The sequence below is a fragment of the Eubalaena glacialis genome, chromosome 9, assembly GCF_028564815.1.
Source record: "Eubalaena glacialis isolate mEubGla1 chromosome 9, mEubGla1.1.hap2.+ XY, whole genome shotgun sequence".
NCBI lineage: Eukaryota > Metazoa > Chordata > Mammalia > Artiodactyla > Balaenidae > Eubalaena > Eubalaena glacialis.
The window spans coordinates 2,025,712-2,043,446 of record NC_083724.1 but is presented as its reverse complement, the minus strand read 5'-3'; the positions used below and the strand labels follow the sequence as shown (position 1 = coordinate 2,043,446).

At 65.7% G+C, this 17,735-nt stretch overlaps 1 protein-coding gene across 1 annotated transcript in view; it reads right to left on the bottom strand.

The window, feature by feature from the left end:
* NOTCH1 (notch receptor 1) overlaps window positions 1-17,735 on the bottom strand; it is a 46,967-nt gene that overhangs the window by 11,454 nt on the left and 17,778 nt on the right. Inside the window, exons 3-21 of the mRNA XM_061199601.1 lie at window positions 15,150-15,412; window positions 14,278-14,616; window positions 12,055-12,177; window positions 11,295-11,528; window positions 10,765-10,920; window positions 10,437-10,622; window positions 10,000-10,113; window positions 9,149-9,262; window positions 8,607-8,840; window positions 8,421-8,531; window positions 7,661-7,853; window positions 6,098-6,243; window positions 5,748-5,861; window positions 3,890-4,009; window positions 3,426-3,578; window positions 2,510-2,738; window positions 1,601-1,802; window positions 664-817; window positions 350-534 (exon numbers count right to left, since the gene is read on the bottom strand). Coding sequence (XP_061055584.1) covers window positions 350-534; window positions 664-817; window positions 1,601-1,802; window positions 2,510-2,738; window positions 3,426-3,578; window positions 3,890-4,009; window positions 5,748-5,861; window positions 6,098-6,243; window positions 7,661-7,853; window positions 8,421-8,531; window positions 8,607-8,840; window positions 9,149-9,262; window positions 10,000-10,113; window positions 10,437-10,622; window positions 10,765-10,920; window positions 11,295-11,528; window positions 12,055-12,177; window positions 14,278-14,616; window positions 15,150-15,412 — 3,370 coding nt within the window. The remainder of the gene's footprint in view (window positions 1-349; window positions 535-663; window positions 818-1,600; window positions 1,803-2,509; window positions 2,739-3,425; window positions 3,579-3,889; window positions 4,010-5,747; window positions 5,862-6,097; window positions 6,244-7,660; window positions 7,854-8,420; window positions 8,532-8,606; window positions 8,841-9,148; window positions 9,263-9,999; window positions 10,114-10,436; window positions 10,623-10,764; window positions 10,921-11,294; window positions 11,529-12,054; window positions 12,178-14,277; window positions 14,617-15,149; window positions 15,413-17,735) is intronic.

Below are 17,735 nucleotides of genomic sequence, written 5' to 3'. Positions count from 1 at the left end.
TTCCTCCCACTTGGCGGACCCAGATGGAGACCCCGGGAAGGACCCCAGTAAGCTGCAGTTTACTGCCCAAGGTGGGTGTTAGACCCGGTTCCCTAGCATAGAGGTGGGGGCCTTGAGGCAAATCTGGGGGAGGGGAAACCCCGTCCCATTTCCTCTTCCAGGTGCCCCCCCCAGAGGACAACGCCTCCAGGCAGTCTTTCCTGATTACCGAGCCCTCCCTTAATAAGACTGAAAGTTGTACACGTCTATGGGCTTGGTCTTCCCTGCTGCACTGGCTCCCAGCCCAGGGCCCAGCCCTCGACGACACTCATACCAGACACGCGCACCCTCACCAGGGACGGGTCCCCACCTCGCAGGAGTAGCCACCAGGGTAGTCGGTGCAAGTGGCCCCGTTCTGGCAGGGGCTGGGCGAGCACTCGTCTACCTGGTCCTCGCAGTAGCTGCCCGTGTAGCCCGCTTGGCAGTGGCAGTGGTGCGTGTTGCCCACATTCATGCAGAGCCCTCCGTTCCGGCACAGGTGGGTAACATTGATGCCTGCAGCGGACAAGGTGGACGGAGCGTGAGGCCTGGGCTCCCCTCCTGACAGCAAACCTCCTGACCTCAGAGGACAGACACCCGGTGGTTGTGGGGAAGCCCGGGCCAGGCCGGGACACGGCCGGTTACCTTGCTGCCATGCGGCCACCTCACAGGAGACGCTGGGCACGTCGCAGTAGAGGCCAGTCCAGCCACTGTGGCACTCACAGCGGTACAAGGCGTTGGTCTGCCAGCACCTGCCGCCATTCTTGCAGGGCGAGGAGTCACACCAGCGCACGAGGCTCTGGGGACGGCAGGGGGCGGCCTCGCTCACAATGCCCCCACCCGCCACTCCCAAGGGGCCCATCCCACCTGGCAGGGGAACACACATGCGCCGGAGAACCTCTCACCCAAGGTGGCTCGTGACCCCATCCTACAGAAATGGACCCCGAGGCCCATGGGCCCCCCTGCTCAGGAACCGCCAGGGGCTGGGGTGGGGGTCTCTCTCTTGCTCTGGGCCCTCGGTGAATCCGGACCACCAGCTGCCTTTCCTTTTTTTGGGGGGGGGAGGGGGCACGCCACGCACCTTACGGGATCTTAGTTCCCCGACTGGGGATTGAACTCGCGCCCTTGGCAGTGAAAGTGTGGAGTCCTAACCACTGGACAGCCAGGGAATTCCCAGCTGCCTTTCCTTGAAGGAAGATTTTTCTTAAGAAGTAAACAGCTCTTTTGTAACTGATGTTTTACGTGAAAATCTTCGATGAATATACATCTTTAATACCTTTACACATTTCCTATGAAAACACTGGCTTTCAGCTGTCCTCCCCCAGGTCAGGTGGTTCTCATTCTCGCTCCATGAACCTCTGCTATCTGAGTTCAAGTTCACCTCTGACTCCTTATCTAGCAGCTCAGCCCAGGGCTGGGCCCCAGGCTGGCAGCCCAGATCTCCAGGAGCCACCCCCGCCCTCTGAGCCTGGCCCTCTCACCCGTACCCCAGGGTGGTGAAGCCAGCTGGAGCTGAGGCGAGGGGGACCCAGTGGTGTGGCTGTGACGCTGAGTGGTGGGCACCCCTGCGGCCCTGACTCACCTGGCAGTTGAGGCCAGTGTAGCCCTGCGGGCAGGTGCACTTGTAGGTGCCATAGCTGTCGTGGCAGGTGCCACCGTGCAGGCAGGGCCGAGAGTCGCACTCATTGACGTCGTGCTGGCAGTAGCTGCCCGTGAAGCCTGGCGGACACAGGCAGGTAAAGGAGTTGATGCCGTCCACGCAGGTACCGCCGTTGAAGCAGGAGCTGGAGGTGGGTGGGCAGCAGGGAGGGCGGTGGTGAGCGGGGGTGGGGGCAGCAGGACCCTGCCGAAGCAGGGACCTCCACGCTGGCGTCTCCCCCTCGAATCAGTGTGGCCAAAGGGGTCTGAGTGCCAGGACAGGCCAGGAACAGCCTCCCTGAGGTCAGCCAACAGCAGTCCCAGGAGGTTGCCAACACAGGACCAGGGACCTCAGATTCTCACACCATGTCATACTCCCTTCCTTTGCCTTCTTTATAACTCACGCTGAGAAGGGCTTCATTACACACATGGTATATAGCGGTTAAGATAAAAATAGGCAGAAACCAGAATTGCACAGACAACACAGGAGACAGTTATGTCAGAAACCAGGGATGAGCTTCAACACTGAGCTTCCTGGTAGCCAAGGCAAATGAGGAAACAAGATGGGTTACAAGGTCCTTGGTCTGATAGAAGGAGGAACACCAGTTCTTCAGGATAAACCACCAGGGTTCCTGCTTCTAAGTCACACGGGTCAATGGAAAATAGCTCTTTTAGGAGGAACAGCATCTGAGTCAACCCGACTGGCACCGTGTGCCCACCAGGCCAACACCTGCTCGGTGCACAGGTTGCCAGACACTGCGTGGCCCTGCGGCCCATCTGCCTCCCCACGTCAGCCTAAGGCCCGGGACTGCCCTGCACGGCGCCCATACCGGTGGCCGTGGCCCCCACGCACCTCTCCGTGCAGTCAGGTGTGTTGTTCTCACAGTGGATCCCACTGAAGCCCGCGGGGCAGGTGCAGGTGTAGCTGTCCACGCAGTCCGTGCAGTTGGCGCCATTGCGGCAGGGGTTGCTGGCGCACTCGTTGATGTCCTCCTCGCAGAAGGCGCCCTGGAAGCCGGGCAGGCAGTCGCAGAAGGCCGTGTTGATGCCGTCTGTGCAGGAGCCCCCATTGTGGCATGGGTCTGGGAGGGGAAGGGAGGGCAGGCCTGATGGGCGGGCACCACCCCTGCTGCCAGGGCAACAGAAGCTGCGGGGACCCCGGCACTGCCCCCACGGTGTCCGGCCAGGAGCCCCTGACCCGGCAGGCTGCATCACGGGCTTGGGGTCTACACCCCTCCACGTGTTCCCGGTCCCCAGGCCACAAGGGCGGGGAGGACGCCCGGGCTTAACAGTGAGACCAAGCAAGGCTGCAGTCAGTCTTCCCTGCTCGCCAGTGACGCCAGATGAGATACTCGGCTTCTCTGGACGCCAAGGTCATGTGAACCAGGGGTCTGAGAGCCCCGCTCCTCAGGGGGTCACGACAAGAATAAGAGCCATGCCGGACCGGGGCAGGCAAGGCCCTGGGGGAGGAGCCCTGGAGCCTGGTGGGGAGATGCTAGGATGGGCTTGAAGCCTGGCAATCTGGCTCCAGAGCCTCCAGAACCACGGGGGGCCACCTCGCTGGTCAACAACGCTCCGTCAACAGCAGTCACCCCCGAGCACTGCTCCGGTCCCTGACCAGGAGCCCTCCTGGCGGGTCCAGCTGGACCAAGAGGGCTGCCAGCGCCAACCCTGCACCCGGGCGCTGCCCCGTCCACTCTCCCATCCGACCCCGACGAGCTCCCTGCCCTGAGCATCTCAGAGGTGGATGGGGCTGGCCGGCCACTCACTGGGCCGGCAGTCATCGACGTCCGTCTCGCAGTTACGCCCCGTGTAGCCGGCCTGGCAGTGGCAGAGGTAGCCACCGTTGGTGTTCTGGCAGGAGGCTCCTGCGCGGCACGGGCTCTTCACGCACTCGTTGATGTCAATCTCGCAGGTCTGTCCTGGGGGAGGGGGAGAGGGAGCTGTCAGCTCAGCCCCCTCCCCACAGGACTCTCCCCTGCCCCCCAGGAGCGGGGCCTCCGCAGCCGCGGGATGGCCCTCTGGGGGCGTCCCGGGAAGGAGGGGCTCTCCGACTTGCTGTCCCCCAACGTGGGGCCAAGCAGGATGCAGACGTTCAAGGCTGGGAGGGCTCTGCAGCCCGCTGGCTCATCTCCAAGGACGGGGAGCTCACGACCTCTTGCTCTACAGACACCCAAGCTCCCCGGAACGCCCAGCCTCCCTGCCCCAGCGCCTCCTGGGCTCGCTGGCTCACCCTGCCAGCCCACGGGGCAGGCGCAGGAGAAGCTCTCGTAGTCCTTGGACTCCTTGCACTCGCCGCCGTTTCTGCAGGGGCCGGGGGCACATGGGGCCAGCACCACCTCGCACGTGGCTCCTGAGGGGAAGAGGCACAGGCGGGGAGCCCCGGCCCGGAGGGTCAATGCCCCGTGGCACCACCTGACAGAGACCACTGCGGCCACCGCCTGCGGGTGGTTCTACCACCAAAGCACATTTGGTTGCCCCGCAGGGGGGCATACGGCATGGCACTGGAACCCCCGTGAGCGCCTGGCTGAGTCAGGACCCCAACACAAACCAGATGATTCCCCGCCCCCCCAACAGGCTGCGGGGCGCGGCCTGGGCCTCACCCCACCGAAAGCGCCAGCAGCAAGGGCTGGGCTGGGACTGATGCCCCACACAACGTAACAGGGGCCTTGGACCTGCTCCCAGCCTCACGCCCCCTCCTCACCCCCTGGTAGCAAGGGCCCTGCACTGAGCCGGCGGCCTGGGAGCTAATCCAGGGGCTCTGTGTCAAGGGCAGCAAGTGCCCAACGCAGGAGGCCACTGAACAAAGGCTGTGACAGCAGGGGACGAGCCCTCATTGCCGGGGACGTGCCAGCCTCAGCCCCGAGCACGGGCTACTTATCAGGGGAGCAGCGGGCGAGGTGTCAAGGCCCCCGGGACGGGGACGGGCATCTAGCTAGACCCCCGGGCACACTGGGTGACTTTTCCTCCCTGAAAGCCCTATGCAGGGCTTCCTGTTTACAGCCCACAGGACTGAGTCCTGAGGCCTCGAGGAAGCGTTATCTTCCCTGTGGTCCATTATCTCCCCGGCCCGCGGGTGTGATTGTCCAGGGTCTTTCTTTCTATCGGTTTCCACAGCGACCCGGGCAGGCAGGAAATTCGCTAGAGTTTCCGACAATTGTGCAGAGGGAAGCAGGAAGCGGGCAGACGGGAAGCAGGTCAGCACAGGCCGGCTCCTCCCCGCCGGCCCTCCGGCCCCCGATGTCAACGTGTCCGAAAGGGACTCGGGTGCGCCCTGGGCGCGGAAGCCCCTGGGCGGCCACCAGGGGAGAGTTTCCTCACCGGTACAAGAGAGAAAGTCCAGCTCCCCAGCTTTGGTCAAAGAAAACACTGCTCTGGCCGTGGGCCGCCCGATGTCATGAGAACCACAGTCATGGGCCCCACCCCGCCCGCCGGGGCCCTCTCAGGACCGCTGGGGGCCACAACTGTCCCCAGTGGCAGCACCCTCTGCCCACTCCCCGTGGGGCTGGTGGCCCTAGTCGTTGTGGACTTTTATTTTTTAACACTTGGCAAATCTCTTCTAAGGAGGGGACCATATCTCGCGATCCCCTTGGCCAGGCCAGTGGCAGAGGCTGAGACGCCCGGGGACAAGTCTCCCGCCGCTCTCAGCGGGAACAGAGGGCTCCTTGTTTCCCCACACAAAGAGGGCCCGCCATCAAAGGAATCCCTCAGGCCCGGCCAGCGGATGGGGAGGGCGGCCTGGCCCCCGGGGGCCCAAGGCAGCATGGACGTTGGGCCGTGGAGGCCAACAGCCCAGGCCCAGCTCCCAGCTCTGCCACCAAGGGGGTCACCTCACCAGATAAAATACTTGGGACCTACTTATACTAAAACTTCCTCCCAGGCACCCGGTATTTTGTGGGCTCATCTGGCAATGACACCTGCAGGGCGAGGCCCTAATGTGGCCAGGCCCAAGGCTCCGAATACAGAGCAGAGCCTTCGGGATGCCCGCGGAGCAATGCAGAGGCCAGCCCCGGAAAGCCACCGCATACCCCTCAGGCACCACTCCCATGGGCGGCCCAGGCCCCGCCCCCGCCTCCAGGCCCCGCCCTCACCTGTGTAGGGCAGGAGGCAGTTGCACTTGTACCCAGCCACATCATCGATACACGTGCCCTGGTTCAGACACGGGTTGGACGCACACTCGTTGATGTTGGTCTGGCAGTTGGGGCCTGGAGGGGGAGGGACAGCAGTCAGTGTGGCCGTCACCCTTGGTGCCGTGGCCAGGTCCCACCTGGTGTGGAGGAAGGGCCCTGCGCTGAGCCTGGGGCCTGGAGTCAACCCCAGCAGGTCCGCATCCCCCCCCAGGGAGGGAGCCGCCACGGGTCGCGGGGGCTGGACCTGTGTCCTGGCTCCGCGCCGCCGCCCTGGGGGACCCGCTCTGCACCAGGAGCCCCGCCCCACTCACCACTGAAGCCTTCCCGGCAGGCACACACGTAGCCGCTGGTCATGTCCTTGCAGGTGCCCCCGTTGACGCAGGGGTTCGACTCACACTCGTTGTTGTTGATGTCACAGTTTGCCCCACTCCACCCGGGGTCACAGTCACACTTGTACCTGCGGAGATGACCACACGGCATCTCAGGCGTGGCCCAAGAGGGGAGGGCCTAGGCTGGGGGCACTCCCCGCTCTGCCACCTTCCTATGATCTGATTGGATGGAGGTGCCGGTCCGCTCTGACCCTCGGAGTCCTTTAAACACCTTTAAATAGCCCACCTTGCCCAAGAAGGAGGTGAGGGTTTGTTAAACTAGACTGGGGACAGTGCCCAGCTCAGGGCAGTGGTCAGAAGGCCCTCCACCATTCACTCGCTGTGTGGCCCTGAACAGCGTGCTTACCCTCTCTGTGCCAAACGGGGGCATGGGGTCCCTGCCCGTGTCAATGGCCCCATCTAGACAGAGCAGTGCCGGGCACGTAATGGGTGTCAGAAACTCAAAGTAGGCTTCTCTACACTCTAATATTGATGCCACACAGGTAGTGGGTTTCCCACACCACGCAATCCTCCAGCTCTGGGGACACCAGCTGAGTATCCCACAATTCAATCATTTCTGGCACTAACTTCCTGGAGTCAGCGCAGACCCCATACACAGGGCTCGGTCCCACAAGACCGGCCCCAAGTCAGACACTAACCTGAAGTCCCAGGTTGTCACCTGTACTTCTGAGCGAACAGCTATGAATCAGATGCCTTCCTTGTTGCTAGAATGGCTCACAAACTCAGGAAAACAGTTTACTTACAAGGTTAGTGGTCTATTATAAAAGGTGAAACTCAGGAACAGCCCGATGGAAGAGATGCTCAGGGCCAGGTACGGGGAAGGGCTCAGAGCTGCTCCCGCCACCCCAGCACCTGTTCGCCGACACGGAAGCTCTCTGAACTCCTGCACTTTGCGTTTTTATGGAGGGTTCCTCACACAGGCGTGACCAATTTCGATCACCGGCTGTTGGTGATTAACTCACCCTGCAGCCCCTCTTCCCTCCTTGGAGGTCAGGGTGGGGCTCAAAGATCCAACCCCCTCCTCACACGGTTCCCCGGCACCCAGCCTCATCCTCAGGTGTGCTTGAAAGGGGCTTCGACAAATAACAAGAGATACTCCTTCCACTTCTATAGATCTGAGTGACTGCAGGAACCAGGACAAAGACCAGAACAATCATCTCATCGCGCCGCGGTGTCATAGACACCCTGCCTGCGGCCACGGCACAAATGTGTTTCCCGAGCACACACTGTGGCCCGTGAGCACACAGAGCCCAGGGCAGCGCTGGGCACAGACCAGGAGCGGAGCGAGCGCCCGACGGCACATTTCAGGGCACCAACGGCAGATCCGTCCTTGAGGGGCACCCACCCACTCAGCCCGGGGACCACTGCTGGCCAGTCCGGGGCTTCACGACTGCCCCTCCCCGGCCCGCCAGCCGCCAGCCCCCGAGCAGACCGCCTCCCTGGGGCAGGGCTCCCGAGGATGCAGAGTGTGGGGCGGCCCCGTACCCGTTGAGGCTGTCCCGGCAGGCCCCATGGATGCAGGGGTTGCTGCTGCACTCGTTGACCTCGGACAGGCAGGTGGGGTCGTGGTAGCCCTCGGGGCAGCGGCAGGTGAAGCTGTTGACGCCGTCCTCGCAGGTGCCGCCGTTGTGACAGGGGTTGTCCGCGCACTCGTCGATGTTGATGTGGCACATGCTCCCTGCGGGCGGTGGCACGGGGTGGCGGCTCAGACACCCACGCCCACCCCCCCAGGAGGGAGAGTGGGAGGGGTCCCAGCCCTCGGGGCCTCAGTCTCCCCCTCCGTGAAACCCCCTCCCCAGGTCCTTCCAAGGCGCAGACTCCCACCCACACAAACTCCCCTCCTGGGGCCCAGGGGCCGAGCTGGCCGGTGAGGGCTGAGGCTCAGGAGGCCCCGGACACGCTCGGGGCAGAGGGCCGTGCAGGGCAGCACGTGTGCCGGGAGCCTGGCTTTGCTCTGGGCCTGCTGGGCCGGCTTTGACCAGGAACGAGAGCCTCACGGATGCCCGTCTGGTGCCGGCCGGAGCCCCGATCCTTCCGTGGTCTCTGCCACCGTTGCCAAAGCTGGTGGTCTGACAGCTGGGCCCTGGGCGGTGGGCGGCCTACACCATCCTGCCCCCACGGTCCCCAGACCTGGCCCATCCCGGAGACCCTGACGTGTGAGCACAGCCCGGGCCCCTGAGGCAAGGTCGTGACGAGGGCCGGGGGGGACAGAGCCCTGCGGGTCCCCAAGCCCTGGGCGGCTCACCTGTGTAGCCCGGCTCACATACACACTCGTAGCCGTCAATCTTGTCCAGACACGTGCCCGAGTCACAGGGGTTGCTGGCACAGTCGTCCAGGTTGATCTCACAGTTGGGTCCTGGCGGTGGGAGACAAGAGGCGGTCGGTTCCCGCTCCCGTCCCCAGCCCCCCAGTCACAGCCCCGGCCAGGCACCTGTGGTCCCCTTGAGGCAGAAGCAGAGGTAGGCATTGTCGCGGTCCTGGCAGGTGCCCCCGTGGCGGCAGGGCTGGCTGTGGCATTCGTTGATGTTGGTCTCGCAGTGGTGGCCCGTGTAGCCCGGCCGGCACAGGCAGGTGAAGGTGGCAACGCCGTCCTTGCAGGACCCGTAGTGGCAGGGGTCGGGGTCGCACTCGTCAACGTCCACCTCACAGTGGGGCCCTGTGTAGCCTGCAGGGCGGGGGCTGAGAGGCTCAGTAGGGCTGCTCCCCGGGCACGCGGCTGTCCCATCCCAGGACGCCACCAACCAACCCAGGGTCACTTGCGCTCCCGCCGGGGGAGACTGGGGAGGGATGTCTGGGGACGTCCCCCACTGCCCGGGTCAAAGCCTCACCTTGCTCTTGGCCCCTGGACCAGAGGCCCCAGAATGAGGGGTCACCTTCCTAGCCTCAGCTCCCGGCTGTTCCCCTTCCCTGGACCCTACACGCCTGCTTTTCCTCCCCCCCCCCCCTCAGCCTGGCAGTCAGGAGGCCCCGCACCTTCCGTGCACACGCAGGTGTAGGTGTTGGGCCCATCCAGGCACTTGGCGCCATTCCTGCAGGGCGTGCTTGCACACTCGTCCACGTCGTACTGGCACAGGTGCCCGGTGAAGCCTGCAGCCGGGGAGAGGGACGGCGGTCAGACACGATGGGCGCAGTGGCCCCACAGCCAGCCAAGGGCAGGGAGTGCCTGGGAGGGCCCCTTGAGAGTGCTTTGGCCGGGGCTGGGCAAACCCCCCATTCTCTTCTCGTCCCCTTTCAGCTCCCGCCTTTCGGGTCACACGCCTCCCGCTCCCTCACACAGGGGCCTCTGCCCCAGACTGACTCCGGTTGCTATGGCTACAGCCTCGTCGGGCTGAGAATCGGGTTCCCGGCTCGGTGTCTGGAACAGCTGATTTGCATCTCGGGAGATCCAAGGCTCTGACCCACAACACCTCCCCGGGCCCGGCGTCCCCCAGCCCCCAGCCCTCCCCTGGGACAGACTCGGGCGCCCAAAGGCTCCTTAGGCCCTCCTGGGCATCGTGTCCAGTGCAGGCTGGCAGAGACGGGCGGCCAGGGCAGGCTAGACCTCCTCCCGTCGAGGTCCCTCCGGGGTTGGCGAACACGCTGCTGCTCCCAGGGACCCGCCAGCAGGAGGAGGGTCTCTGGGTCCCGGGCTCCCCAGCAAGGTTGGGGGCCAGGACCCCCTGCCCAACCCAGCCTTGCCCACTGGGGGAAGCCTGAAAACACCCCACCCACTCTCGAGGTGAAAGTCGGCAGTCTCCCACCCAGCCCCTGGGGGACCCAACCCGGCAGCCCGCAGGGACAGCGGGGCGCTCCGGCGGGGGGGCGTGGCTGGGGCCAGGCCTCACCTGTGGGACACTCGCACACGAACTCGTTGATCTTGTCCAGGCAGCGGCCATTCTGGAGGCAGGGGCTGCTGGCACACTCGTCCGTGTTCACCTCGCAGTGCACGCCCTCGTAGCCTGGGGGGGGGTGCGGTCAAGGGGTGCAGGGGACCGTGACCCACCTCGGTGGCCCTCACCACAGCCGAGGGCTGCCCCCTCCACACCTGCTCCCCGGGCCTGACCCAGCTGCCCAGCTCTGGCCTGCTCTCTGCTGTGCCCCACGGGCCTGGCTCGGTCTCCCCAGATACCCGCTGGGGCCGCGGCCTGGGTGGGCACGGAGGCCGGGGGCAGAGGAGGTACGGCCGGGGTGCTCCCCGGGGTCCGTCGGCCTTGACGCGGCTTCCCCAGCCCCGCTTGCCAGGCGGTGCCCCTGACGGTCGGGCGGGAGGCTGGCCACGTACCGGGCATGCAGATGCACTGGAACTCCCCAATCTGGTCCAGGCAGGTGGCGTCGTTCTGACACGGGTTCGACACACACTCGTTGACGTCGATCTCGCAGCGCGGGCCGGTGTAGCCCTGCAGACACCGGCACTCGAAGGAGCCCAGCGTGTTGATGCACTTGCCCGCGTGCTCACAGGGGTTGGCGCCTGCGGGTGGGCGGGCACGGCACGGTGAGGGGCGGCTCCGGGAACCCTGGCCTCCAGAACCCTCTGGGGTGTGCCCGCCTCCCCCATCAGACTATTTCCACCAGGTTCCCAGCGCCCTGGCTGCCCCCTTGGCTGCCCGTACCCAGCGAGCACTCGTCCACATCCTGGCTGCAGGCCGGCCCCGTGTAGCCCGAGGGGCAGGTGCAGATGGCCTTGCCGTTGACGGGGTTGGTGTCGCAGTTGGAGCCCTCATTGCAGGGGTTGCTGATACAGGCGTCATTGAGGTGGCACAGCAGACCTGGATGGCGCGGTGGTGGTCAGCCGAGGCGCTACCCCCTGGCCTGGGAACGCGGGCTGCCCACAGCCAGGGTCCACCCCCGTCCGGCTACCCAGGGAGGGACACCCCCGCCACTGTGCCACTGCTAGTGACCCTGCGGAGCGTCCCACAACGCCCGAGTCACTCTGGGAGGTTCACTGCCAGCGGCCCTGACGGCAGGCAACGCCCCAGCCCCGCCAGCCCCTTCACTCCAGAAAGGCCCCTTTTGGGGTCACCCTCACAGGCCCCGCAAAGCTGCCGTCCGTGTGTCTGCGCAAGGCCACGCACGCGAGCCCTGACCTGAGGGGGCCCACCGCCGGGCGAGGGTAGCGAGAACCCGCCTCATCGGCGCTCACCCGTGCGGCCGTGGGGACACTCGCAGTAGAAGGAGGCCACGCGGTCGTGGCAGGTGGCACCGTGGAAGCAGGAGGCACTGGCGCAGTCATCGATGTTCTCGCTGCAGTCCTCGCCCGTCCAGCCGTTGACGCACACGCAGTTGTAGCCGCCGTGGGCATTGTGGCAGGTCCCGCCGTTCTGGCAGGCGTTAGGCATGAGCTGGCACTCGTCCACGTCCTCGGTGCAGTGCTGACCTGCGGGGGCCGGGACCGTCGGGCCGGGCGGCGCCTCCAGACCCTCAACCACAGCCGAGACCCTCCCCCTCGGGGCGCAGGGCCCCCTCCACCAGGAAGCCTTCCCTCATGACTCCTCCGCCTGCCGCCAGCCTGAATCACTCCTTCCCCTGCACCCCTGGCGCCAGAGGGGGCTCTCATTTGGCTGCTGTGCAGGCACAGGTGCACTGGGGTCCACGCTTGTCTGTGGGCGGGGCCGGCGTCCTACCGGCCAGCGTCCCCATGTCCTGCCCAGCAGCTGGGCTCAAACTGGGGACCTGATTCTGGCTCAGGGCTGCCCGGGGCCAGGCTGCAAATGGCCCACACAGACCAGCTGATGCCACATCTGTGCTGACTGCTGGGGCGGAGGCCTCAGAGCCCGGCGGCGGGGCAGCCCCAGGTCACTCCGGAATCCCTCCGGCCTGGACCAGGTTCTCGCCCGCCCTGGCCCGCCACGTGCGTGTGGTCCAGCAGCGGTGGTGCCCCGCCAGGCCTTCCGTGCACGCACCTGTCCACTCCGGGGGGCAGCGGCAGTTGTAAGTGTTCACGCTGTCCACGCAGGCGCCTCCGTTCTTGCAGTTGTTTCCTGGACAGTCGTCAATGTTTGCCTCGCAGTTCTGGCCGGTGAAGCCTGTGTGGCAGGGGGGAGCCAGGGGTCCGGTCAAGCCTCCCCACAGGGCTGGGCAGCGCGCGTCCCGGCCCTCACCTTCCCTGCCACGCTCAACCTGGGCTCTGGCATCTTCCTGGCTGCACCCACGACACCCTACTCTGGACAGAGAGCTGTCCCTCCATGGCCTACCCTGTGATGCCCGCTGCCTCACAGCCCTCGGGGTCCACGCCCCACCCTTCCCACTCCTGTGACCAGGACGGGCGACACATTCCCCTCTAAGGAATCATTTTGTAAAGAGCCAGCTGATCAGACAGGAACTCAGGATTACAGGTTCTAGAGGTTCTGCTGTAAAAGACGTTCTGTGTAGTGGCTCCAGTGACCGGGCACTGCCTGCTGGCTCGCCCCATGCTGGGGGTTCTCTGCAACACCCCTGCGTAGTGCGGCCACAGATACCCCGCCTTGCAGGGGCTGCACTGGGCCCAGGGGCCTCCCAAGCGGGGAACCGGAGCGGGGAGACAGTGGGACCCAGGTGGGCAGTCCTGGGGGGATTGCAGGTGTGGCCCTTGGCTTCCCAGGAACAGAGGCGCGGGCAGGGCCCACCTCCTCCCCCAGCCCGGGCCCACCTCTGCAGCACCAACTCTGCAGCCAGCCAGTTAGCTATTAATCCATTCAACTCCCGCTGGTTCAATTATCAACCCAGAAAGGTGCGCCTGGCAATAGCCAAACCTGCAGCCAGTTACTGATTAATGCTCCTCCCGGGGTGCCTTTGGACTCCCTCCTGCCCCTCCCTCTGAGGCCCCCGCACGGGAGCCTGGCGCCCTCACTCCAGACCCACTTGTATGCGGTGGGCCGAAAGCGCTGCTTCTCCCTGGCCTTGGAGGGTGAGTTGTAAAGCAGGATGGGTCTCACCTCACCCACCCCAGGTGGGGCCTGCACCTGCTCCAGGTGTGCAGCATCCTCTGGCTGGCCCCCCACTCCGCCCACCTCCACGGCCCCGCTTGACCCACGTGGCCAGACACAACGTCCCAGGCCTGGGGTCCCACAACCACCAAGAAGGCATTTGAATCCAGAACCAGGGGGCACGCCTGGCCCAGCCCCCTGTAGACAGCTGAGCAGCCCAGCCGGGCGGCCAGCAGCGCCGCGGCAGGCAGGCGGCGAGGGGAGCGCCAGTGACATGCAGGAAATGCATGCGCCCGGCGTCTGCACGCAGAGGCGGCCGCTGCAGTGACAAGGCCCGGGGCTCATGGACAGTGGGCGGGCAGAGCACTTCCTCTTTGCAGGGGCCAAGCTGGGCCGCGGCAGCATGGGGGCTGGGGCGACCCTCGGCTCACCCCTAGGTCAGCCAGACCCTGGGCTCCCCTCCAGCACCCAAACCCCAGCCCCACCTCCTCATCCCGCCCCCCTCCTGAAACACCCTTCCCTTCCTCGTTCCTGCCTAACCGCCTAACCGCCAGTGCGCAGCTGACAGACGCGAGATCTTCAAACCTCTTTGTCGTTACTAGTATTTTTAGATCACCAGCAGCAAAACTGACTCAAATGAAAACTACAGTGGCAAGTCTGGGACACACAACAGGGAGAGTGGAGCTGCTGGGGGGGGCTGTGCCCGTCACTGTCGCCCCACCGGTGGGAGACCAGCGGGGCCAGGAGGAAGGGCCACCACTGGGGCAAGTGACGCCTAAGCCCCAGCCTCACTGTCCCCACCTCGGGGAAACAGGGGAAGCCCGGGGGCCGCACGAGCGAGGATGCTCCCTGCTGCCGTGGAGAGCTCTGTAACGTGCACGTGGGCCCAGGGAGCTCAAGATTCGGGGGTTCCTGAGTGGCCTGGAGAAGACTGGCGGCAGGAGAGGAGCATCAGGGGTCACGGGCCCAGCTGTCTGGTCACAACGGACCCGTCCCCGGGCAGAAATGGGTGGGCGGGTGCCTAATGGGTGGCCCCCATTCCAGACCCGCCCCTACACCACACCCAAGGCTGCCTTCCAATCGCCCGCGCTCGGTGGACGTCCACCCCCAGGCCCAGCATGCCCTGCTCCAGCCCTGTGCTCCCTCCTCCCTGGGCACCCCCAGCCCTCCCACCAGGCAGGGGGAACACGGCCACCCCCAGCAGGGGCCAGCGAGCGGTACCTGGCAGGCAGGCGCACTCGTGGGCGGTGTCCCCCGTGGGGCGGCAGGTGCCCCCGTTCTGGCAGGGGGAAGGGCTGCAGGGCACGTAGGGCAGCTCGCAGCGGGGGCCGGTGTGGCTGGCGCGGCAGGCGCAGCGGTAGGAGCCGACCTCATTGTGGCAGGTGCCACCGTGGTGGCAGAGCCCAGGGTTCTGGCTGCACTCGTTGACGTCCTGCCTGCAGGTGGGGCCGTGGAAGCCGGGTGGGCAGCCGCAGATGTACGAGGCCTCGAAGGGCAGGCACTGGCCACCGTTGGCACAGGGGTTGGAGGCGCAGGGGTCGGCCTGCTGGCATGTCTTCCCTGGGGGGGGGGAGGGGCGAAGGGGGTCAGCCGGCCTCCCTGCTCCCCGCGCCGGGCCGCCCCAAGAGCCGGGGGCAGCCTCCAGGCACCACGGAGGAGGTGCCAGCCGGGGATGGACCCCACGGTGTCGGCTCCTGACACCTCAGGACCCCGACAGCTTAGGGGCTGAGTGACCGTCGCAGGACGCACGGTGGCAGGCGCCCCTCCAGAGCCCGTGTTCTTAAACTCTGGTGCCCGCAGTGACACCACGGCTCCTGCAGGGGGACCTGCACTCCTGGCAGGAGGGAGGTGGGAGTCTCCCCTTTGCTCACACAGGCGGGCAGCGGTGGCGCCCTCCAGGGCTGGAGAGGGGCGTGGGGACCCTCCGGGGGGGCTCTGCGCCACTTCTGGATCACGGACCCCAACAGCCGAGCAAAGCCCTCCCCAGCACACACAGACGGGGCCGGCATCTGCTGTGCGGGCAGCTGGGGGAAGGCCGGGGCCTGCCCACCCCTCTCGAGCGCCACAGCCCCGTCCCCCGCCGGCGTCCTCACCTGACCAGCCCGGGGGGCAGAGGCACTTGTACTCGGTGAGAGTGAGCAGGTCACAGGTGCCGCCGTTGAGGCAGGGGCTGGCGAGGCAGGCGTGGTCGCGGGGCGTCAGGCACAGCGGCCCCGAGAAGCCCAGGCGGCAGCGGCAGGCGTAGTCCACCAGGCCGTCGCGCTCCACCATGTGGCACGTCCCGCCGTTCTTGCAGGGGGCGCTGAGGCAGGGGTTGGGCGCCTGGCATCGCTGGCCCGCAAAGGCCCCGCTGCAGCTGCAGGAGACACACTGGGGCGGTGAGTGCCCGCCCCCCAGCCAGCCCCCCGCCACCAGCCCCGGCGTCGGTGGGGCCCCACCCCGGGCAGCGGGCACAGCCGGGAGCAGCCCCTCGAGGAGTGAGGGGAAGTTCTGGGACCAGAGGGGGCGGTGGCTGCCCAATATCACTAGTGTGCCAAACGCCACTGAACTGTACGCTTTTAAGTGGTTAATTTTATATTAAGTGAATTTCACCTCCGTAAAGAAAAGCGATTATGTTAATTGGAGAAACCAGAGACCAGAGTGTTCGGTGGGCCCCGGCGTAGGTTTCAGAACTCACGGAGGCATCTGTCTGCACCCTGGCAAGCCACCGAGAAGGGGACCATGTGGGCAGACACGGCCGTTCTCTGCCGAGGGGAACGGTGCTCTGTAAAATCTTTAGTTTCGGGGGCCTGCCTGCTTTTTCTCCTCTTTAGCTTTTCGGTAATGAATGTGCGTTATTTGGTTAATAAAAGAGTTCACAGCTTTTTTTCTTTCAACATCGATAGGATAGCAAACGTGGAAAGGACTGCCAACACGACGTGGCCTGGCTTCCCATTTTCTTTGCGACGTGGAGTTCTTTGTCAGGGGTCTGATGCGCTGGGGACCGTGCTGGTCGGCACCCATCCCCACCCACATGTGGCACCCAGACACGGCTTTTCCATTGTGCGGTCAAGGCTTCACGACAGATGTCCACACGACGTCAGCCAGGAGCAGAAACACCCGCTGCCCAGCTGGAGAAGCCGGGGTCCAGGAGGACCACCGCTCTGGCAGGCCGGCACGCTCCCCAGGTACTCACTGCCCAGGCTGCGACTGGAGCAGGTGAGCCAGGAGGGCAGCGACCTGCCTCCCCTGCCCCCAGGCCTGGTGCCACGCGTTCCCTGCAGGGAAGGGCTCAGCGCCTGCCATCCCCACCCCAGGGCCCCCCTTGGCCACCTGTCGCCTCGGCTTCTGGGGGCTGGGCCATAAACTGCCCCCCCGAGGTCACCTCGCGGCCTTGCACTCGAGGAAAAATCTCAGGAAAGGCTCTGGGACCAGCCAGGCATCACTCTTCCCAGCGGCAAAGTCTCTGAGGTGGAACACTCCTGGCCTGGCCCCCAGCCTGCAGCAGCCTGAGAAGGCGGCCCCAACGCTGGGCCCACAGCTCTGGGCACCTGTGGGCGGGGCCTCCTCCCACCTGGCGGGGCAGCAGGGGTCGCTGCCGGGAGCCTGGGGCCCCCTGGATGAAGAGAGGGCCCTCCTGAGCCCGGACCATCCCACCTTCCAGAGCCCACCAGAACCCCTGCCCCCAACAAATGCCAGCCCCCCACTCCCTCCCCTCCTGCCTGCCCTGGGGGCTAAAATCAAAGCTGCACAGGGAAGAAGGGGAGGGGCGGCCCCTGGAGAGGCCCTTCCCCAGGGTTGGCGGTGGCAGTGTCGGGGGGCCGGGGTCTGTGCATTTCTCAGCAGCTGGGCTGCTCCCCGTCCCCGTGGCCTGGGAGGCATCTATCTCCCTGAAGCCTTTTATCTGGGGCTGGGGCTTGGGTAGGGCAGGCAGGGAGGACGCAAAATGGCCACTCCGGCCCACCATCTGTTGCCAGAAGCCAAAAGTCCCAAACCAACTGGCTTAAAGAAAACCAGCTGCCCTCTGGGAGGGGTCCAGGGGAGGTAACTCAGGCCTGAGCCAGCCCGCTCAGGGAGTGGGGGCTGGCGGGCTCCTCGCGAGGAGCACAGACCCCAGCATGCGGCCCCCGTGCCGCTGGCGCCCTGGCACCTTGGCTCCTGCAAGGCCACACCCCGGAGCCTGGGGCAGGCGGTGTGACCCCCACTGTGTGTGGATCCAGTTACAGGCCGCCTGGTCCCGGCCTGAGTGGCACTGGGAACCCAGAGCCCTGGGGATGGGAGGGGGGAGACCCAAGAGGCAGCACCTCCGCCACCTCTCAATGCCCTCCATTGTCAGGCAGGAGCTGGCCGCAGCTCCCACTTGGAGAAAAGGCTCTTTTTTCTTCCCCAGCTACTGACGGAGCAGGCAGGCGGTGGGTGCTGGACAGAGGGTGCTTGGTCATCAAAGCGGGATGGGAGCCAGTCCTGTCCACGCCTCCCTCTCGCCTCTGGGCCCTGCCCCCATCCCGCCAGCTCCAAGGGGAGGGAAGCCCACCCGCATGGGCAAGATGAGGCGGGCCTGCCCCACGGCTTTGAGGGGAATCCACACAAGGCTGCCCAGCACCGTCCTTCTTGTAGGCTAGGCCTCCATCATGGGTCCCGGGGGTGGCGGGGTGGGGGGCCTGCCACCACTAGAGCAGTCCCCTGCTCAGCCGTGTTCC